Source organism: Cydia strobilella, chromosome 19 (genome assembly GCF_947568885.1).
Source record: "Cydia strobilella chromosome 19, ilCydStro3.1, whole genome shotgun sequence".
Classification (NCBI taxonomy): Eukaryota; Metazoa; Arthropoda; class Insecta; order Lepidoptera; family Tortricidae; genus Cydia; species Cydia strobilella.
Genome location: NC_086059.1, coordinates 6,559,230 through 6,582,991, shown reverse-complemented (window position 1 = coordinate 6,582,991; position 23,762 = coordinate 6,559,230). Strand labels below are relative to the sequence as shown.

Here is a 23,762-nt window from a genome sequence, read left to right as displayed (position 1 = left end):
TTAAATTCTTTAAGATATATTTGGTTCGACAAGTAGTAATCTAATCTGCTCGAACATTTCAGATCGCAGCGGAGGTGTCTGCGCCGCTGGCCAAGACGGACGAGATCGTGCTGGTCGGCGACGGCGGCGCCACGGGCGAGCTGGCGCGCCTCGCCGGCGCCGTGCCGCCCGCGCTGCGCACGCTCACCGGCCTCGACCTCACCGCGGTACACACTACACACTAATTACACACACCCTACACAGCTGTTACATGTTTCATACCACCCAAACATTTGCTCTTGATGACTCCAAACCTGTAATTTCTCTTCCCGCTGTAAAATGTTTTTTACCACAGCGGAGCCAAATAAATACTGTGTATATACCGGCTCCGACCACTTTCGGGTCAAAGATAGGGAAGGGAAACGCGAGATAGTGGGCGGAAGAGAATTTTGTCACCGACTACGGCTGACACTAGTACAGCGGCTATACGGCTTTCCGCCCCCTTCCAGTTGGTGAGGTCTAATAAGTTAATTAAATCAAATAAGTTTTAAAAAAATAATTGAAAAATCGATATCAAATAATGGTTAAAAATCGGAATATTTAGAACAAATTAGTCCGTTGGACCATCGTAATTTCGTTATTTTTATTTCAATATCTGAGTCTGAGAGGCATCTTCATCTTATAACATTGAATTGCCATCTCGATTTTTCAACTTCATGAAGAAACTCAAGATGGTTGCTGTTTACTTTACTTTTTCACTTCACTTCAGATTCGAGAGGTCACTCAAATTTGTCTTCTAATAATTTCAGGTGCTGAAACGTCTGCACCCGGCCACCGGTGGCAGCGCTCCAGGTAAGATCATACAAAATTCGACCAATATATTTTCATGATTAGGTTTACGACCATATACTCGTATTATACACAAAGATTACTGGACATCCGTGTAATAAAATAGGCTTCACAGTAGTCCCATTAAAAAAAACATTGGATAACCAATTGCAAAACCCTGTTGATTCGCTTTAAAATTTGATCATTTCGGTTGGACTAAAGCAAAGGGGGCGCAGGACTTAAAAAATTTTTGATGGGGTTGGTGTTATTATGACACCTATTTTTTATGATGCTATCGTATAGAAGACGCTAAAATAAGCAAGTTTTGTAGATAAAACTTTTTCTCTAAAATCAAAAATGGCCGAGATATTGGACCTGAAAGTTGAGCCGATTTTTAGGACATAGAAAAAGTTCGATGGGTGTTGTTGTCATTATGACCCCTATTTTTTATGATGCTATCGTTTAGAAGACGCTAAAATAAGCATGTTTGGAACAGTAAATTTAAGTAACAGAGACAAGATAGGTGCGACGACGAGCGAAGCGAGGAGGAGTGTGTTAGGTTGACCGCGATGATCGCGATCAAACAGAGCGCGAAGCCGAGCGAGCGAAGCGAGCGTGCCGCGGCAGCGGCCGGCGAGCGCCAGAACAGACATGTTAATGTACCTACTAAAAAAATTCCAAGTCTTTTTTTGCACCCCCCCTTTGCTTTGCCAATTTTGAAGTCTATTATCTCGGTCATTTTTGATTTTAGAGAAAAAGTTTTTTCTATAAAACATGCTTATTTTAGCGTCTTCTATACGATAGCATCATAAAAAATAGGGGTCATAATGACAACAACACCCATCGAACTTTTTCTGTCCTAAAAATCGGCTCAACTTTCAGGTCCAATATCTCGGCCATTTTTGATTTTAGAGAAAAAGTTTTTTCTACAAAACATGCTTATTTTAGCGTTTCGAATGAAATTTTCCTAAGTGTTTTATGATTCCTGTATAATTTTCACTTTTGGTCAAAAAATTTCTAAGTCCTTATATTGCGCCCCCTTTGCTTTAGGCGGACCCAAATTATACATATAAACCTTCCTCTTGAGTCTATCTATTTAAAAAAACTGCATCAAAATCCGTTGCGTAGTTTTAAAGATCTAAGCATAGATAGGGAAAGACGGACGGACAGACAGCGGAAAGCGACTTTGTTTTACACTATGTAGTGATGAATCTACAAGTTTGAAAAACTGCTTCCAAAGTTGTTTGTTTTGTTCCAGAAGAACCCCCTGTGGTTGCCAACTCGACCAAGAAGGTAGCAGCTTGCTAAGCGCTCAGAGCCCCGACACGAACGCAGTTACCCTCAACATGTGGCTGTATATAGCTCTTTGCGAGTTCGTTTTTAATATATTGACGTGAAATATTTTTCGAAAATAGAATTATGTATGTGTACCTTTGTAAACAGTGTAGTCTCCGAGCAATTGTGTGTAGATTTTAGTATTGTGATTTGTGATATTTACATCGTACAATTTCTAGCCTAGCTCGTTGCGGAGACTATATCGAGGATAGTGCTTTTGTTCATAGTTTCAAGCAATATTAATACGTGTATGGTAGGTAATTTTTATCTTTAATGAAAATGTACCCCACCATATGTCAGTAATTATATTCTACTGATATTATCATAAGAAGACTATAATCCTAAATGCATATTATGATTACAGCAACTAGCCCTAAAATACCTTTAGATTTTGTACTGTGTAGAATATTTGTAGTTTAACAATTTTAAGACTGGTTTATACTGGTATAAATACTTATAAAAGCTGTGATATACTCAACCCTACATATCATCAAAGAGTTATTGATAGAGGTAAAATCTAAGAAAAAAAACGTACTGACAGCCTTTCATATACGAAGCCGATAGTGCTGCACTGCGCTATATATTTTTCACCTCAGCAGCTCGAACAAGCCTACTTTCGTCACTCCCTGGAGTGAGGAAAGTGAGACTTTCCTCACTCCAGGGAGTGAAACAATGTAGCTTTTTAATTTAGTGAAGGCCATGAACTTCATACTTTTATTACTTTTTTTTATGATACGGTACGGTACGGTCCGGTCCGGTCTCGTATCGTATCTTATCGTATCGTACATATTATAATACTTTTTTTTTCTGTTTATTCTGCGTAATTCGAAATACATTTTAACCTTTAATATGTTCTCACTACTAAGGTGAAAAATTATGTGTGCAACACGAGAGCAAAGTTATTTTACATCTCGTGTTTTTGAGTCCCTCGCTACGCTCAAGATTCTACCTTAGAATCACTCGCTTCGCTCGTGATTCAATTATAGAATCTTTCGCTTTCTCAGGACTCAAAATAAACACTCGCAAGAAAAACCAACCTTCCTCTCTTGTTGCACAAATAACTATTTTGTCACTGGTCACTGAATTGTCACACGTCACCGTCAACTTATGACAGTCAAAGTTACCGCATAATTTACGGAGCCGTGCAGCGCCATCTCGTATACCTATCAAATCCGAAGCACGAAATTGTCTGATCTGTCTCACACAATCAATAAATCTTTGGTATCATAATTCACACTGTTAATAAACCAGCGGCGGCAGCATGGTTGTATTTTTATCGCCGGTCACTATGCCTGTCACTTTCTCACTTACATACTTGTTAGAACGGCAGGCATGGGGTGACAGGCGATAAAAATGCGACCGTGCTTAGCCTGCAGTAGTAAACCTTATTGTAAAGAAATACCCCCTTATTCATAAAACTTTACGGGCCTGGTTATTACTTGGTTTACTGGTGGTAAATTATGTTTTATCCCTTTCTAACAAATACATAAGTCATAATGACAGATAAAGACAAACAATTCATATAGCTAATCCACTTAATCCAGACCAGTATCGCGTTAATGAATAACGCCAATAAGGTCTACCGCAGGTCACGCTGTTCCAACGTTTTGGTTGGTCCTGCAGTAAGAGTGGGATTAATGTGTGCTCAAAAACCTTCGGCGTATATCGTCTGTAACCAGTCTTAAAATTTGTGTCAAGCACTGCCCAGTGTGTGCGAATAGTTGTGTGTGTTTTATTAGGAATGTTTATTATTAGCGTTGATTGTGTATGTGGCGACAGTCAATAGACATGGTCGTTTCTGAACAGAATAGGCGGTGGCTTGACTTAGCGAACAACCTTAGTAACAACAAAATGTTTATGACGTACTGTTTATTTACATCTATCCAATAGCCACAAACTACAGACATGTGAAATAAATCGATAGATTTATTGATCTTATTTAATCCCAAATGCATTTGCATGCAAGCATTATGCACAAAGGCCTCCCACACGCTCGGAGAATTCCTTGTTGTCAACCCTTATATCAATTTATAGTAAAAAACAAAATTTGGGATTAGAATAGAATGCATTAAAAAAAATCAAAGCCAAATTGAGTAACGTTCGATGGTGTTTTGCAGGAGTTTCGAAAAACAGCAATACCTGCTGAAAATTTTGGTATTTTTGAAAAATGTGTATTTGTCGAAATTGGTGATCTAAATTGAATGGTTATTGTACCAAAGAAATGTGTGTTTGAATTACAATAATTTAACTAAGTGTATTGTGGTGTCTGACATTTTGAATGTGTTTTGTGTAGAAGTAATGGATATAGCGCAAACGTAATATATTAAGTACCTACTACCAAAGAGAATTAAGTAGACATAGTGCTCACTCCATACATCAGTTTTGTTACCAAAGACTATTATTTTCGTAGTCGACATCTAGCGTCAAGTAGCGGAATTATCAGTACTGCTACTCGACAATAGATGTCGCGACGAACGGAATGTCTAATGCTCAATGATTTTCAGCTAATATTATAACCGGAACTCTATTTTCAACTGCTTCTGCTTATAATATTAGTTGTAAATTGTTGTGCAATATACTTTTCGTCAGTCGCGACACAAATGTCTAGTGTCGAGTAGCAGTACTGATAATTCCGCTACTTGACGCTAGATGTCGACTACGAAATTAAGTTTTTTTGGTACCTAACAAAACTGATGTATGGAGTGAGCCCTCTATGTCTACTTAATTATCTTTGCTACTACTTATTAAATTATTTTTTAATGTTCTTATTTTATTATAATTATGATTGTTTGTCATTTTAGTCAGGGTTTATTTTTTTCTATTAATATTTGCATTGCAATTATATTTCTTATTATGATATAATATTAATGTAACTTCAATGTTAAAATAGCGTACGATGAAAATATTTTTTTAATTAACTACTGATGTTTTATTTATTTTATTAACTCCCTACCTACTATTACCTACTTAATCGTGATATGTTGTCTGGATATCTGAAGATCCGTAATGATTTTATGAATAATTTGTGAACACAGATTAACTGACGAAAATAGAAACAAAATTAAATAAGTAGTTTATTTTTAATTGTTACTTTCTTATTCGAGTACCTACAGACATATTAATGTGTTCTTATATTAAACATTATTAAAATATATCATAACTCATATGGATAAAAATCTTAATCACTTTCAGCAACATGATTCGGATTATACAGCTCGCCACGAATGTTAGTCTTCATCAACTGAAAATAATACAGAAATAATTTAGACTGAATTTCAAGATGACTAGATAAATATGTCTAAGGGTCGGTTGCACCAAACTGTTTGTCATCGTTAAAGAGTTCGCTTAATTTTATTGTATGGAAAGTTTCATAGTTAAACGCCGCGGCGCGCCGGGTGACGTTGATCAGTCTGTCAAGTGCGGATGGTGCAACTGGGTGCATATCGAATGTAGGATCCTACCCTACCTAAGAAAGGTCGCAGGGGCACTGGCTTTAGCGGTCACGCACACTACAACAAACATTATGCATACACATACGCAAATAAACAAATATTATCGGTCCGACAGCTGACGGGGGGCTCCAACAAAGGTGAAATATAATGATTTATTAAATGACAAAGATAAATAACATAATACAGAAAAACACATTACATTTTACTTCCATCTGACATCCGATATCGGATCGGGCAATGTGAAAACGTTCTTAAAGCAAATACACTTATTGACATCGCTGCGGCATATACCTAATGTATAACTTCCAGATTCTTGACTGAAGTTTTGCCTTTTTTTAGTGTATGAAAAAGAAACATTTGTGTGTGGACAGACACACAAACTAACTAACGAAAAACCGAGCTCACCTCTACTTTCTGCTGATAGCTGAGTTCAGTCTTTGAGAGTACGTAGCATAGTTTGGCCCACGCCGCCTCCGCCGTCATGTCGAACGCCGGCACCACTCCGCATTCTACCAGCAACTGCAAGAATACGTTATGGTAATGCATAGATACGTTTACGGACAGCAAACATAAATAAGCAGGGCATTTCATAGGAGTTAAGAATGAATCGTCGTTTATGAGAGGCGAAGTGGAGCCGAACCGCAGAATAAATAATAGTACTACCGTACAGAAAGGAAACTTCCTACAAAAGTTTGACAGCGGTTCAGGGTCGAATCATGTTAACCCTTTCTTAATATGGCACTATCCCTTTCGGCTATTTAGGGTTGTCATTGTCAAAACTAGTCATTATCTTATCTGTAGTCGTGCACGTAAAGGGACGTCAAGTGCCAACCCTAATAATTGCTCGGAGCAATGTTGAGCCGAACGGAGCCGAGTTTGCCCGAAGCGAGGCTAGTTTCGCATCCCTGGCCGAACTAGAGGGTGCTCTACAGCGCCATATTTTTTGTGGTAGCCGTGGTAGCCAGAATAACCGCATAATGTAGGGACCCGTACAGCGCCATCTACATTCGCTGTCAAATTCCAAGCGAATTGTTCTTAGACAACACGATGCGTTGGTAGATTTTACTTGAGAAGATCATTTAAAGATAATCTTCATCCATGTCATCCATTTCCCCGAATGTTGCAGTAAGAACTCACCAATCCAGTCTCATAAATGGCCTTCCCCTGCACAGTTCCATTGATGCACTGCGTTACATTGACGACCAGTACATTATTCTTGACCGCTCGCTCGATCTCCTGGTAGATCTCCTTGCGCTTGATCGGGATGTTGCCGTTGCCGTATGTTTCTAGCACTACGCCTGTAAAATGATTCGCCTTAACCTTATCCTCAAGAATCACACTATTCATATGTAAAAATCGCATAAAAATCCGTTCAATAGTTTTTACTGAAATTATTACGATTTACTTACTTCTCTCTTAATAGTTGTGACAAAATACGGGCCTATAGTTGCAACCGCTGTGTGGCGCTGTCGTCGTGCACGGTCCCAATACCTACTCAGATTTTGATCTTCATTTATTTTTATTAATCCCGGTGAACGAATGACTATTGGCATATTATTATCTCTAATGCATAATAAAATTATCGCACGCCGCTCTTAGTCGGGTCATGGTCGGGTCATGGTCGGGTCATGGTCGGGTCATGGTCGGGCCACCGAGCTGGTGACGGTACTAGTAGTTATGTGCAAATCATTATGATTTCAATCTAGTCTAAATAAATAAATATTGACTTATTAGAGTAAGTACTTATAGAAATAAACTAATTTCGAAAATAAGAGCTCTCGATATACCTCCATTTTCAGAAACAAACAATAAGTAGGTACCTTCCATTCCTTGGAACACAGATCTGATAACCTCTGCCGTGATAGTCGGGTTGACTTTGAGCGTGTAGACCTTCCGGCTGAGCCGGTCGTGGACCCGGCACTCGTCCGGCACGGATCCGAGCGGGTGGATCAGCATCTTCGGGTCTACATCCAAGGTCGTCCGGGCCTCTAGGATCGGGGGGTAGTTCGGCGAGTCGAACGCGTAGATGCGGGTGTTTGACACTTTCTTTACTCTGTGGAATATTACAGTATTAGGTACAAATTATTTCTACCAACTCTCAAGATTTCAAACCGACAAAAACAAAGATTTAAGTATAGTCGAATTAATAACAGGTGAACCCTTTTCTCCCATGTCGAAATTCACATGATAATTAGCTCTACTGTAGGGTGCAGTAATATAGGTGCAGCAACAGTATAAGTGCACCAATTTAAATACTCACATCGTCATATTAGCTGTATAGAAAAGTCAATATTTATGTTATGGCATCGACTGTACCATAGACTTGCAATAAGGCCTAACCAAACCATATTCGTATGGTGAAAAGAATCTGCTCAGTGGCTTCTTTTATAGGTATATAAATATTTCAAATAAACTACAGTTAGGTACAGCTAACTGCTGATATCACAAGAGGTCAATAAACTTAGTCCAAAATCCGGTACCGGTTTTGTACCTATGCATCTTAGTACGGTACATCTAATTGCATAACTCGCCAGACCAAAAAAGGCCTGCAAGATGGAGGTCGATTCAATTATCATTCGTTCGAAAATCTCGCTAGTCGGGGCTTAAGAGTCCCCGGCAAGCTCGGTTCTCCATACAAACGTAGTTACGCTCTCATTTTAAGTCCCCGGCAAGCTCGGCCTAATTTCACCCTCCCATACAAACGGAGTTTCGTTCTCATTTTATAACTACGTGTTCGATTGTAATGAAAGTTTGCATATATTATGACATGAGGTTATATCTAGGTCTGTAATTAGTTTATATAACTCCAGTTTATAAAACAAACGAAATAGAGCAAAAACAAGTTTTGTATGAAAAACTTAAATTCGCTTTATTTTTTTAACTATGGTATATGAAGCTACATAAACTAATTAGAGGGTATACAGACTAATACAGAGTAGAGGGAGAGGGTAGTGGTGTCGGATGGCTTATGGCCCATCCTACCGGGCCATAAGTCTCATCAAGGTACCTACCTTGTTCCCCTGAACAATTTGGCTCCAAAGAACACAGTGACCTCTGGAATGCGCTGAGTAGCGGCGATTAGCACCGCGCATAAAAAGTTGTTGTTGCCGTCGCTACGCGGCTGGAAGATGGGCACCTGCGACAGACAAGACCATACCGTATGTACAACAATTTAAAGTACAATTTTCAATGCATATATTCGTCAAGTTTAAATCTATAATGTGCTTAGACTTGATCAAACCTCCAAATAAACTTACGCATGAAGCCAGTTTTGGTCAGTACAGTGTGAATCGAGGAAGTAAATACTCTGTTTGGTTATTTTCGTTGTCCGAGCGAGTGGATTGTGTTTCAAAGGTTCGTGTTTATTTAAGTTAAACCTAAATAGGTACTTCGTTTTTGTAAACTTGCCTACTTAATTCGTATATAAGAATTTATTTCAATATTAAATTACAATATATACATACATTATTTAAAGACTATTTATAATTTTGAACTATCTGCATAATCAATTATTTTTATTAAGTAGTATCCTGGGTAGCTAGACAAGTTAGGTATTTACTTGTTATTTTCGTAACGGATTTGTCGGTGTTATGGAGGATTTGAAGAAAAAGCAACCAATTATATTGACCAAGATGATATCAACTTTAAGGCCAATTGCATAAATCCTAGTGGCCCTGTAGATCTCGCGAACCCTCATAGCTACGCGGTTTTGAACATTTTCCAAAAACAAATTCGACAAAAAATTCAATTCAATTGTTGAACTTGCTTACAAAATGTTACAAGAATCGGTTAAGAAATGCGATCTGTACCTAGCTCTAGCTAGGAGAAGGAGAACAAGCCGAGCGCGTACGAAAGGATTTTTGCCCAAACTGAAAAGGAGACGCTACGATCACATTTCTCGCACGTGTTACCTGTGTTCGATCCTGTCAGCACGATGGTCTTGCCGACCGTCTCCAGCATGAAGGACCGCACGGAGGCGCCGTACGCCGTCGTGTCCATGCCGCGGAGGACCACGAAGCCGTCATAGTCGTGTAGTATTCCATGACACGCGTGTTACCTGCGCTCCTGTCAGCACGACGGTCTTGCCGACCGTCTCCAGCATGAAGGACAGCACGGAGGCGCCGTACGCCGTCGTGTCCGTGCCGTGGAGGACCACGAAACCGTCATAGTCGTGGTAGTATTTCTGGGAAAAATAAACAGAGTAGATGTAGACGTAATTAATTACCTACTCTATAGAGTAGGTAAAAGTATTGGGTTTCGAGAAAGCATCGGCAGTTCAATCAGATCGAGAGCACTAGTGTCTTAGTATCTCAACAGGTCTTTAAAAAATGCATCGCGACCGTTATTAGAAAAATGTATTTTGTATAAAATATTATACAATTGTTTATGTTCGTATCTTTACTTATGGCTAGGTATCCATGATAGCTGCGGCGCCCTTTACACTGTAAGTTTTGGCTGCTCTTACATACTCGTAAACGGCGCCTGCGGTGCCCTTCACAGTATAAGTTCAGGTGAAGTCCGACATTCATGGCGCCTGTGGCGCCCTTCACACTGTAAGGACATTTGAACCGTCACCCGACATTTAGGCCCAGATACACATTAAAAAGGACTTACCTTGATATCTCTCGCCTGCTTGATCCAGTCGTCTAGAATAAAGTCTGAAGAGTCCTTTAATTCTTCGTACTCGTGAATTTTGTATAAGATCTTCAACTCTGTGTCCTTTCCGTCTGCAAAGAAAATATTTTATTTCCGACATTTTTCTACGAATTAAAGTTTTCAATATGTAGCTTGGCTTGAAATTTTGTTTAATTATATGTCATCTACAATACCTACTTCAAATAGGTATATTTTAGATGACGTTTTTGATTTGATTAATTATTTCTATTTTCTATTCACTGTGCTATGCATGACGGGAGTCCGCGGTAAATAGCTAAGTTTTCTCTAAATACTTCTTCTTACGACCATACTTAGAAGAGAAGACATAACCGGGTAGCGTAAGAGGTTAATTTGATAGACGATTATGTCTCACCATTCTTTTATTTTTATTTCCATGATGACGAACCTGGCAGAGCGAGGTATTCCTTCTTCTCGGAGCTAGCGAGATGCGTTCTATAGTACTCTTCGTCGTGTAATTGTGGCAGGCGCCTGATCACCTTCTCTATGTTCTTTTGTGGCACCAGTACTGAAATAAATCATCCTCTTGAATGGAAACCGTCGATCGATGCCTTTTCTAAAAACCTATTTACAACTAAGTACCAACTTACAAATATTTATTCGTTGTTGTATATTATAAATTAAATTATTTATTTTTTCGAGTTGCCCTTTTTATAATGTATATAATTATATGCTCCACTATCTATTAAATTAAATACATGCCTAACCTGTTTTAGTTACTTGTTATACAAGGGTGCAAAATTGTATTTTACCCGCGAGTGTGGAATTGAAACACGAGCAAGCGAAAGGATTCTATAGTTGAACCACGAGCGAAGCGAGAGATTCTAAAATAGAATTCTGAGCGTAACCACACGAGAAGTAAAATATACTTGCGCCCACTGCACACAAAACTTTTCACCTCACTATAGCGAGGAAAGTGCAACATGCAGAAAAACAGCTCATAAAAAATAAGACTATTTGTACACATTATAATCAACATCAGATTAATTATAAATCAGCAATAACATCATCAATATAGTATAACAATATGTAAAAATTTTGTTGTTATAAATTCTGACGATGCGTTTTGAAATTGCATCGACTCAACTTGTGCGTTCAGAATTATATTCAACATCATTATAAAAAAACAAATTTCTTATGGAATTTTAAGCTAAATTTGGTATTTTTTCTTAAATTCTCAAAACACTTATTTAATGATAATATTAATATCGAACGAACCATTATTATGAGCGTTTTACGTTTTGTTATCAGTCAAAAGCTACTTAAACACGCTCCAAGGTCAAATTACTTTCCCCACTAGTGGATAAAATGCGTTTATATATAATATATTTTTACATATTCCCAAACCACTCACTTCCACATCCACTTTCAAGTTTTACCTTGTATAGGTAAGTTTCTAATTTTTGTTAATTAGTAGTTCCTAAATCACATTTTGACACTGCCTTTACTGTTCTGAGCTATCTTCTTGCCTTGGGCTCCACGGAAGACCAGCGCTGTAGCATAAATACAGGGTGGCAAAAAAATAAGTGCAGTCCCATAGTAAAAGTTGCTCAGAATAATCCCAAAACCTCCCTGGCAACGGGAATGCACCTATTTTTTTAGCCACCGTGTATATGTTAGAGCATTATGCTGAGTGGTGTCCATTTGTAGCCTCTATAGCAGCATCAATAGTGTAATTATTTCATGTTAATATAAGCTACAAGTAATTTTAACTGTTTAGTGTATACACTAAACAGTTAAAACTACTTGTAGCTAGTTGTTGATTTTTTATTTTATTTATAAATATGGTGCTGTATGTAGATGGTTTTTGCAATAAACGTTTTTCTATTCTATTCTTCTATAAATAAATAAAAATCAGACAATAAGAAAACAATGCGTGAAAATTTGGCTACACGCCTCCTAGTGTTGGGTTAATTGATTAATTGTATACCTACCTACATCCACCTAATCAATTTAGCAAACGTACTTACTATATACCTATACTTACCTAAGGGATAAATAGATTTCACCGATTGAAAACATTAAAATTAAGTTAAGTTAGTATTAGTTATTAAAAGAAAGCTAAATAAAACAAGGTTAATTTAAGCAAAAATATGTTAATATCATCAAGGGCCGCGAATTATAATTATTTTAATATAAAAATATATCATTGGCGAAAACTGGGCGTTACCTATACTGTTAACAGGTCAACGGAATAAGATAAGATAAAGCTGTTCAATTAGGCATTTTTACGAGTCATATAAATAGTGCTTATAAAATATACTTAACACGTTCGCGGGCGGTAAGTGACGTCATGTGTCATAGGCCAAAGGAAACAAAAAACTACGCAAATGCTGTAGCATTCGTGTCCGCGAATGTGCACTATTTATAAGACTCTTCTAAAATCTATCCCTTACCCCTTTATCCTTGATTTATACATTACACATTAGAATATTAGATACTGTCAAGTCAAAGATAAACATGTAGGTAGGTATATTTGTATTAAATAAAAAAAACGGTGATTGCTGTTGCATACAATGTTGAAATTGAAAACACGATAAACTAAGCAGTCTAAGTATAACATTTTTTACCTCCTTTTTCATTTTTCAGCATTCCAAAAGTACCACCAGTGTAGATCACAAGCACTCTCTTAATTTGCGTCATATTTATTATTTAGCGTACTGAATTATTACAATAATGCTTCACGTATTTTGGATAGAACACTGCTCTTGCAGAAGTATGCAAATGCTAAACAAGAGACGTGTGAACTTCCACGGCCGAGTGGAATTTAGTGCCGTCTGAGATAACATCACCGTCGTGATGTAAATATTCCGTAATAGTACATTTGGTTTCTATGGAAGCCAACTGCCTGTTACATTAGGACGGTGATAATGTTTTATTTGAGCGTTATTACCGATATGATATTCAATATTCACTCAACTACTTCTGCCACTCAATGAACAACGACTCAACGACTAACGAAGTATCAAAGAACGACTGTTTTGTTGACCTCAATCAACTCAATGAGTACCTATTATGTTTTGTTTTCATTTGCCATAAGTGAATTAATTTAAATGTTGAATAAATAGCCGTATTGCAAACCAGTAACTTATATTTTCAGCAGGAGTGTAACTAAAGAAACGTTAGTCGTACCACGTCCTACTAAAGACATGATAAGATTGAAACGAATTGCATTTAGGGATTCCCCAGTTACAGAGAAGGGAAGACTAACTCTATGTTTAGCTACTTATTGTTGGCCCAAAGTGCATGTTTCTTACTTCGTTATGTTTCATTTGTCATTCTTTCATTTGTCAAAACTGCACTAGGTTCATGTACCTAAGTAATAAAAATAAAATCAAGTGGAATATTTTAGGCTAGAAAACAAAATAATTTTTAATTGTACTGGGACTAGGATAGTTAAAGATAAGTGCAACTATTTTGATAGCACACGCAGTGCAAGTGTTATTTATACGTCATAATAGGATAATTAGATAAGATAATCATTTAATTTCAATCTTAGTTGGTAATCATTAGTGGTCGAGTCCTCCATTAGGTAGAAAGTACCTGTGCCCGAAGACCTCGCTCTTCCAGATTCTTTTTATTTTAAATAGATACTAAGAGAAGTAAATGAAATTACCATTATAATTTTATAATGAATTTACTAGTTGATCAAATTTACATAATTTACATTTATTAAATTTACATACTTAAATTATTCTTAAAATTATTTTGCGTATCTACACTATCTACTAGTATTGTAGGCAACATGTGTATGCGTGTGCGCGCGCGCGCGTGTGCGTGTTTGTGTTTGTGTGTGTGCGCGTGCGTGTGTGCGCGTGTGTGTGTGTGGGTGTGTGGGTGTGTGTGTGTGTGTGGGTGTGTGGGTGGGTGAGTGTTCGGGTGTGTGTGTGTCGTTTTATTTTAATTTTTTATTTACGAATTCTACTTACAGTACCTTTACAGTCCCAAATTTTTACATACACAAATCGACCCAGTCCCACAGTAAGCTCTATAAGGCTTGTGTTGTGGCTACTAGACGACGATATATATATAATCATACATAGAAAACATTCACAACTCAGAAATAAATATCTATGATAAACACAAATAAATGCTCTTGCCGGGATTCGAACCCGGGACCTCCTTCTTCGTAGGCAGGGTCACTACCTGTACCGACTGTACCGCGCGACTAGACTATTCCCACAATATTCTCCTCAAATCTTCTCGTTTTCCTGCAGAACAGAAGGACATCTTTACGTTCGACATCCTTTAGTGCGCTCTATTCCCTGATACAGGCATATTCTAGTAGGTTACATTTTATTAATTCATAAGATTTTGTCATGCAAGTGTGCAGTAAAACTGGCTTACCTTATTATAAGTAAGCAATCAAATAAACCGGTTTCAGGGCCTGGGTTGACGTGGCAAGTACTTATTCAATATAAGAGCCCTTTCACATTATCAGTTATCGGACCCGGTACTGTAGGTTTTAATCATGCCGAATCCGATATGGGATAGGATACCTATCAAATATCTATCCGATAGCTGATGGGGGTCCACCACGACTACCATGAAATGATATTTTATGATGTCGTTTCGTCGTAATGCCCTTCGACATTTAAGGCCACTTTTGCACTTTTACGTGCTTTTCTTAAGGTTGATTATATTGATATGTATCATGAAAGGAAATTTATTTTAAAATAACCTTTCCAACGACCTTAAACTAACCCCCACCCCCTACATCTTAATACTCGTGAACGAAATTCGAAACCAATTGAACCTCTTAGGAGACGAATACGGAATAAAAAGTATCCTGCGTCCATTATACTCGTATATGGTATATGTATATTTCCAATCTGTCGTTTCAGCCGTTTTTACGTAACGAAGGAACAAACATACAAACTTTCGTATTTATTGGTAAGTACCTATAATATTAGTAGGACAAATGAAGGTGACCGAGTCATCATCTTCCTCACGTTGTCCCGGCATTTTTGCCACGGCTCATGGGAGCCTGGGCTCCGCTTGACAACTAATCTTAAGAATTGACGTAGGCACTAGTTTTTACGAAAGCGACTGCCATGTGACCTTCCAACCCAGAGGGTGAAGTAGCCCTTGTTAGGATTAGTCCGGTTTCCTCACGCTGTTTTCCTTCACCAAAAAGCGACTGGTACGAAAAACTTTGGTACGAGCAGCAGCGAGAGGTATATACATTTCAATTTGGCCTGGTGTCGAGTCCGAATAGTCCGATAGCCGATAACTTTTACGTTCAGTGTCAAAAGGCTCTTAGGCATGACATTTACTAGTCACTTGCTCCGTCAGTCCCTTTTTATACCGCTACAAAGACCGCCAGGAAGTCACAAGTGTAGTCTAGTCGGATTAATTACATACTAGGCAAGATAATAGTGTTTAATAGTTCTACTATAGCTCCAATAGCTATAGTTACTAGGGCTTCCAATACCGGGATCCCGCCTTTTTTGGTCATTTTTCAATACCGCTATTTTAAAATGCAATACCGGGATCCCAGTATTTATTAAACTTTGCGAAGTGTGCAGTATAAATCTTCTATATCAAAATGATCAAATTCGACTGCATTAAGAAGCCCAATAAACGTCAGTTGCATCAAACTAGTATCTCACTCTCATTTAATAATTATTGAAACGCGTAACTATCTGAGTAGATCGGCATGACGACTGTCTGACGATGAATATTTTTGGAAATCATGGTAGTGATATGAACATAATTATTTATTTAAATGTTGTGCAAATACGGTAAACAGTATGAAAAGAGCAAGGCACACACACACACACACACAAACACACACACACACACACACACACACACACACACACACACACACACACAGAGAGAGAGAGAGAGAGAGTGAGAGAGAGAGAGAGAGAGAGAGAGAGAGAGAGAGAGAGAGAGAGAGAGAGAGAGAGAGAGAGAGAGAGACAGGGATACAGAGTTTTAAATTCACTGTAAAAACCGGCCAAGTGCGAGTCGGACTCGTGCACTATGGGTTCCGTGCCATTACGCAAACGGCAAAAAAATCACGTTTGTTGATGTATGGGAGCCCCACTTAAATATTTATTTTATTCTGTTTTTAGTATTTGTTGTTATAGCGGCAACAGAAATACATCATCTGTGAAAATTTCAACTGTCACGGTTCAGCTATCACGGTTTATGAGATACAGCCGGGTGACAGACGGACAGACAGACAGCGGAGAGTTAGTAATGGGTAATGGGTCCTTTGGGTACAGAACTCTAAAAAGTAAGAACTAAGTAATACCTTATTTTTATGTAAAACCTGGCTACGTATTTAAACCATATTTGCTAAAATCGGAGCTATTAAACATTTCAAGCTTCATCAAATATTTAATACCGATCATTATGTATGTACATTGTACACCAATACACAAATGAGTTTTACCAATACGCATATTTTGGTACATTCTACTTCTGCAAAAAAGTACTTAACTAAATGCATAAAATTAGTTGTCAACGTTTTTCTGTTATATCAAAACATATGTTTTATAAAGTACTTACACAAGCAATTGCATTGTATTATTCTGTATATTTCTTTGCCACCCATTGTACCGAGTAATAGAATAAACATGTAAGTGATGTAAGGTGTTACTTCATTAAAAACGTTAACGTTGAACTAAACATCCGTAGCAGGTATGTACATAACACTTAAGTCACCGGTGACTGTGACTAGCGAGTGTGAATACAAGCAGCAAAATGCAACATTATTTGATTGTCCATTGTCCTAAAGTTATTAAAACTTATGTGGTATAATATTTATATTCTTTTAAATTCGCGATTTCTAATAAAACCTTGAATTCATAATAAATACCGGGATCCCCGGATCCCGGGATTGATGAAGAGAGTTTCGGTATTAATACCGGTATTTCGAGAAGTCCGGTATTTGGAAGCTCTAAGGCCCAAGCTGTCTCTCATTTGGTGTATTCATTTGATTGCGCGAAGTAGTGTAGGTACGTACGAAACATAAACACACAATTTGTCTTTTGTTTTTGTGTTAAGTATTTTTGTAATGATAATAAACTAGATCTTAAAGCGACCTATTGCCAGACATTTTTTAGGAGGTGGAAAAGGAAAGGTCCCTATTAAAAAAACTGCCTGATAATGAAAAAAAATACACTAAGTACCTCAAAAAAAAAACAAAATAAATAAAATATCAAATATCTTTATTTTGCTTAAAATATGGTACAAAAGATGGACAGTTTTGTTATTGAAAACAAATTTAATAAATAAATAATTTTTCATTTGTTCGAAGTCTTTTTTTATTATAATTTATTGATGTGCACAGCGTTACTGACAGTGTTCTGCCGTACAATAAACAATAAATAATAAACAATAAATAAGCGCATTATAGGTATTTACCATGCAAATTAATTATTAAATTATCTTTATCGTATCTTTAATTATATACGAGCAGCGTATTATATATTTTTTCGACTGATATGAAGAACCTGCTTTTAATTTCAGGTTCAAAATGTGGGCGTGTGACCCGGCGTTGACGACACCAATTCTAGAGAGCTACAGTGCAGCAGGGCCGCTATTCGTTCAAGCTCTACAGGGGTTCTTAGCGGCACAGTGCGCCCTGGCCGGCGATCACTTATGGCCTGATGACGCTACTGACACTGTTCTTCAAGGTATGTTAACTCGACAGTGGATGGATAGCAAGTGGAGAGATTAGTGTTAGTGGTGCGTGAGGGTTTAGTAGGCGGGTTTTCACTGACACCTGGTTGGTGATCGTACTGAGTGGTCGTTTGTGACGCGATGAAGCTGCTTTCAACTGTTTTCAACGCTCCCACTGCACGCTCAGCTCGAGCGTCCACTTAGTTCGCACATTTGCCCGGACCCACATATTGATCGTTTAATAATTAGCGAGCTTCGTTTGCAAGTGATTATTTACCGACTGTAATTCTTGCACTCATAGGAACCTACCTACTTACTTTCGGTGAAAACTGTCAATTTCATTTATCATATGATGCTTCTAGATCCCAACTATGACTTCATCGTAGTGGGGGCAGGGTCGGCCGGTGCCGTTTTGGCGAACCGTCTGACGGAAGTTGCTGACTGGAAGGTTCTGCTCGTGGAGGCGGGCGGTAACCCCTCGCTAGGAACTATGGTAAGATATACAGACTTCACCGTGGCGGGGCATGGTCAGCTTGTGCCGTGTGACAGAAGTGGGGGACTGGAAGACTCTGCTCGTAAAGACTGACGGCAACCTCTCCTTAGGAATTATTAGACCGCGGGCCAGGAACAGATTTCCATGACCAATCGCCTCCCGGGCGAAAACTCGTATAGTGGTTAACGGCTACGTATGATGAACCCTCGTGAACGTCAGCTGCCGCTCCGTTGGTGGGTTGAGGAATGGCAGCAAAAGAAGTCTATAAAAAAAAAATTGTCATCGCTTCCCGCTTGATACTTTGTCAGATGATAGTTTAGATGCTATTGTGAATAAACAAAATCGTCAGCCGATTGTATCGCTGTGGAAAGACCGTCAGCTGGTCACATGAACATGTAAAAAAAGAAAAAAAAATCAGTCATCAGCGTCATCGCCTCCCGTTTGATACTTTGTCAGATGATAGTTTAGATGCTATTGTTAATAAAACAAATCGTCAGCCGGTCGTATCGCGGTGGAAAGACCGTGTTACGCGTTTCGGTAGCTGCCATTCCTCAACTCACCAACGGAGCGGCAGCTGACGTTCACGAGGGTTAATCATACATAGCTGTTAACCCGCTATGTGAGTTTTCGCCTGGGAGGCGATGACTGACGAAATTTGCGCCTGGCTCGCGGACTATATCCTCTTATCCTCCTTTAGCTACATATAATAATTATCAGCCTTTAGTAGTGCGTTGTACCCTTATATCTTAAGACTTAATATGACAATACATTTATTTCTGGGATCTCCGATATATATTTATATCCAGAAAAGAAAAAGCAGTAAGGGTAAAATTGCACTTGATAAAATCACTACATTGTGATATCTGCAACAACCCTAAAATACTATAACTCGTTTTATTTACTATTTCAAGGTACCCCAAACATTTTTTAGCAACATTGGTGGTCCCGATGACTGGGGCTACCGGCCGGTCCCTCAAGAAGGGGCCTGTCGGTCCTACGCCACGAAGAGCTGCGCCTGGCCGCGAGGCAAGACCCTCGGCGGCTGCAGCGCCATCAACGGCATGTACTACGTCAGAGGCAACAAACTCGACTATGATGAATGGGCCGCCGCCGGCAACCACGGCTGGAGCTTTGATGATGTCCTACCGTACTTTAAGAAAAGTGAAAACTTCACTGGAACCTTAAACGAAGACACAATCCCGTTCCATAGTACTGGTGGATACCTAAGCGTAGAGGACACTAAACATATTCATGACATTGAAAAAATCATTATCAAAGCTGCTACGGAAATCGGCATGGAATCGCTGTACGATATAAATGGCAGTAGCCAAATGGGCATCACCAGAGCTTTTAGCACAACTAGAAATGGAGTCAGACACAGCACAGCATCCGCATTTTTAAGCCCAATAAAACAACGCACGAATCTACATGTCATCAAAAATACGATGGCAACGAAAATCTTGTTTAAACCGAATACCCGGGACGCGACAAGTGTAGTTTTAAATAAGAATGGCAAAGAATTTGTTGTGAAAGCTAAAAAAGAGATAATAATATCAGCTGGTGCTATCAATTCACCCCAGTTGCTAATGTTGTCTGGAATAGGACCTCGAAAACATTTAGAAGACTTAAATATAGACGTTAAAGTTGATTTACCTGTAGGGGAAAACTTACAAGATCACTTATTTGTTCCTACCTACTTCACACTGCCCGGCGATAAAGATACGCTTGGACTGGTTCAAATTGCGGGAGCGTTCGCGGAATATATAACGCATAACACAGGAATATTGTCGGACACAAGCCCCCATAAAGTGATTTCTTTCTACAATACAACGGATCCCAAAGCGAGCACTCCAGATGTAGAGTTTCATCAGGTATTTGTGCCTCCGAACTCTTATAATTTTGTAGACATTTTTAGTGTACATGGGATGAATGAAGACTTAATAAAAAAGTTTCGCGAATTAAATGAGAACAATCATTTACTTATAATGGCCTTAGTTTTGCTGAGACCAAAGTCTAAAGGACGCATTATCCTTAAGAGCACCGATCATAATGACCATCCATTGATTTATGCCAACTACTTGCAAGAGCAAGACGACGTCCTCACAGTGATTAGGGGTTTCAAACAATACGCCTTAAAGTTTGGAGAAACAGATGCATTTAAGCAGATTGGTTTAAAACAACAATGGATAGAGATAGAAGCATGCAAAATGTTCCAGACAGATTCAGATGACTTTATAGAATGTGTTGCAAGAGAAACTACATTTTCCCTTTATCATCCTGTTGGAACTGTAAAAATGGGACCAGATGGAGATAGCAGTGCAGTACTCGATCCGGAATTAAAAGTTAAAAATGTGAAAGGTCTAAGAGTGGTGGATGCCAGTATCATGCCAGATATCACGCGAGGAAATACAAACGCTCCAACAATCATGATTGCCGAGAAAGCAGCTGACATGATAAAAGCATTCTGGTCTAAAGGGCATACGGAACTATAATCTAAAAAGAACAAATACGACAAATACCTCTGGTGAACGATATGTTGAAATATGGATGATGGTATATGTAGACAATTATTTATCATATTTGATATCATGTTTTATTTATATTTTCAATATACTATATGGTGCATTTACCAGTCTAATACGGTAACGAAAACTATACGTGCGTATTTAGAAAATTTAAAGGGCCATATGAAGGGTACACGGAAAGAACATATCTAGTTCCTATACTTAGAAAATATTAAAAAGCAATAATATAACGTTAAGAAGTGTTATCTGTAAGTACTAAATGTTATATTTAATTTATTTAGTATTTAGTTAATGTAGTTTTAAGGATAATTGTCATACCCTACCAGGGTACCATGTGATCTTTTTTAATTGTAACATCTATTGTATTGTACCATGGTTTGCAATAAACGACTTACTTACTTACTTACTAGTCACTTTAGTAAGATTTTGAGTAATCGCGGTTTTAAAATTCGGAACCATGTCAAAACGTATGGTAATTCTGTGATTAGGTCTATTTTAACAAAAAAAGTTGTGTTACATATATTATACAGTGGTAGCAAAAGATATAACTAATAGTTCATTAAGAGCTCTACCTTTTGAGATGAAAATATCATTTTCCGAAAAAAGTGACTAGACATGTTCTTTCCGTTCATATGTACTTATCGCCACTCGTTGCGAATTTCCTATTTTTCGCACTTGTATCGTAATGTAGTGACATTGAGTAATTAATACACCATTAAAAAACAAATAAACAAATACTTTATTTACATAAACTCTACTTTTAAATACATTTATTTACATACAAGATATATACAGTGGTACTACGTAAACGAAATTAATAACTAGCTTAAATCTAAAATAGGCCCTTGAGGCATTGTACCAAGGATGCTGGCGGCATTTCCCCGCTGTATCGCAATGCTGATACGTTGTGCGAGAAAGCCGCCAGCTCTTCGGTCACCAGTTACGTCAACCAGACGCTTCGCGATTTCTGCAAACAACTTATGCGCGCTGGGACCCCATGGACCTAGAGTTTCAACTCCAAATGGAACGAAATGATACTCTCTACCGAGGCTCTTATATTTATTACGTTTTAAAATTTCGGCGCTTTCCGCCGCTCCGCCCGCTTTTACATTAGTCCGTTGGAGGTGGGACGGTGCCAGTGTGTCTACGCAGGTAGCATCCCACACCAACATCCGTCCCAAGCTCCAAGGAACCAAGGACATCCCATCGGGCCTCTTGCCATCATCTCTGATAATGCCAGTCGGCTCAAGAAGAGCGGGTACATTGATGGTGGCAAGAGACCGACGGATTATGTCATTAAGCGACGCATGTCTTGAAAAACGGCCGGCACTTTTTTGACAAGATAATCCATGGTGTCCCAGTCGGTCCACGTCCGTGCCACAAGAGCATATGTGTGGCGTACACACCGAAACCCCGAGTCGCAAACCAGTCGCCAGTCTAAGGGAGGCCGGATCCAAGAAAGTACCAGTATTAGGCGAAGGATGGGCATGTAGCCAGTAACCCGCTTCCCGGGCTCCGACCGCCAAAAGCCTCGCGCGGTCTGGACCTGTACAGTTGTTTAGGAGAATATTGTAAGTTAAATCACAGTAAACATTATCCCAACTCCTTTGTGAATTTGGGTTGTCTGGAAATTGTTTTCCCGGGCAAGCAATTTTAAAAGCATTTTTGGCGTCCTCAAAGCCCGCAATCTCACAGTTTGTGGGCAAAGCCCTTAAAATATTTCCTATGAGACCAGACGTGCTATGAGTGGACGCCAAAAAGGCTGGGGAAGCCACACTGGAAATTTTGCGAATTCCTAAACCTCCAAACCGAATAGGGAGGGACGCTTGAGACCAGGAAGGCTCACTTAGCTGAATGTTTAGAATAGTCTCTAAACTAATTTTGATCAAATCATCTAAAGGCGACAATAAATTTTGATGTTTCCAAAAAGGACAGCAGCGGAGCACATATGTAAATTTAGGGACAAAAAGACAAAATTTAAGAATCACAAGAGCATAATGAGGGCTAATTTCGAGTAAGCGATTCGTGTGACTTTTGAATTTAGTTATAGAGTTAGAAATATAACCGGGAAAAGATTCTTCGAATATAGGAGATCCCAGGAGGCAAAGAGAATACTTGTCTACTGATTTGATATCAGGAGCCAGATCGTCAAATTTGGGTTGTAAGTCTGCCAAAGAACAAGAAGGTTTTTGAATAAAGAGTTCACATTTGCTGAAATTCAGTTCTAAACCAATATTTTCGAAACTACTCTTAATAAAAGACAAATCAGAGAGCACAGTATTCACGTCGCCTCCTAGAGTTCCGTCATCTAAATACCAGACATTGAATTTTGATTTTAAATTTTTAATAATTGGATTTATAGCCAAACTAAAAATTGCTGGCCCGAGAGGGTCACCCTGCTGACAGCCAACCTCAGAAGATAATTCATGTGACTTGTACATTAATTTAGATGAGTTTGAATAGCAAAAGAAAAGGTAATTGTATAGCTCTGGAATTTTGTCCTTTACTTCTGTCAGCAAAGTGTCCCTACTAACCGAATTAAAAGCATTTTTAACGTCAATTTTGACTACAATTTCGCAATCATTGAGTGAAAGGTAGGTCCTTAGGGCATGGACGGCTGCCTCGCACCCACCTTTCGTGCCGAAACCTAGCTGTATTGGTTCAAAAAGGGACTGCAATTTTGATCTAACGTGTCTAACCGCAATTTTTGATGCCAGACGTCGTAAAGTAGACCCCACAGCAATGGGTCTCACCCCTCCGTCCTTTTTGGTTAGGGCGATCAGGTTTGCACCGTATAGAATAGGGAGGATTTCAGTGTTAATTTTGCCTGAAAACATA

General features: G+C 38.6%; 3 protein-coding genes across 8 annotated transcripts in view; 2 read left to right on the top strand and 1 right to left on the bottom strand.

Moving 5' to 3' along the window:
* LOC134750242 (flotillin-2) overlaps window positions 1-23,762 on the top strand; it is a 470,025-nt gene that overhangs the window by 326,905 nt on the left and 119,358 nt on the right. For 3 of the 6 annotated variants that reach the window (XR_010128550.1, XR_010128553.1, XR_010128554.1), the window contains 3 exons: window positions 63-206; window positions 789-831; window positions 2,066-4,606. Coding sequence is in view for 1 of the 6 variants with exons in the window: in XM_063685392.1 (XP_063541462.1) it covers window positions 63-206; window positions 789-831; window positions 2,066-2,115 (237 nt within the window). In the remaining 5 variants the exon portion in view is untranslated. Of the gene's footprint in view, window positions 1-62; window positions 207-788; window positions 832-2,065; window positions 5,061-23,762 lie in introns of those variants that run through there. The other 3 variants (XR_010128552.1, XR_010128551.1, XM_063685392.1) reach the window with 3 other exon arrangements.
* On the bottom strand, window positions 5,234-13,140 carry LOC134750243 (L-asparaginase-like). Its single transcript, XM_063685394.1, has 9 exons — window positions 12,839-13,140; window positions 10,657-10,776; window positions 10,209-10,321; window positions 9,652-9,777; window positions 8,606-8,730; window positions 7,415-7,647; window positions 6,732-6,892; window positions 6,000-6,113; window positions 5,234-5,383 (listed from the first exon to the last, which is right to left on the bottom strand). Exons 1-9 carry the CDS (start codon window positions 12,909-12,911, stop codon window positions 5,321-5,323), a joined length of 1,128 nt encoding a protein of 375 aa, XP_063541464.1. The 5' UTR covers window positions 12,912-13,140; the 3' UTR covers window positions 5,234-5,320.
* On the top strand, window positions 17,724-20,935 carry LOC134750238 (glucose dehydrogenase [FAD, quinone]-like). The gene is made up of 3 exons (XM_063685386.1): window positions 17,724-17,920; window positions 18,269-18,399; window positions 19,311-20,935. The coding sequence occupies exons 1-3, from the start codon at window positions 17,761-17,763 to the stop codon at window positions 20,889-20,891; spliced, it is 1,872 nt and encodes a 623-aa protein (XP_063541456.1). The 5' UTR covers window positions 17,724-17,760; the 3' UTR covers window positions 20,892-20,935.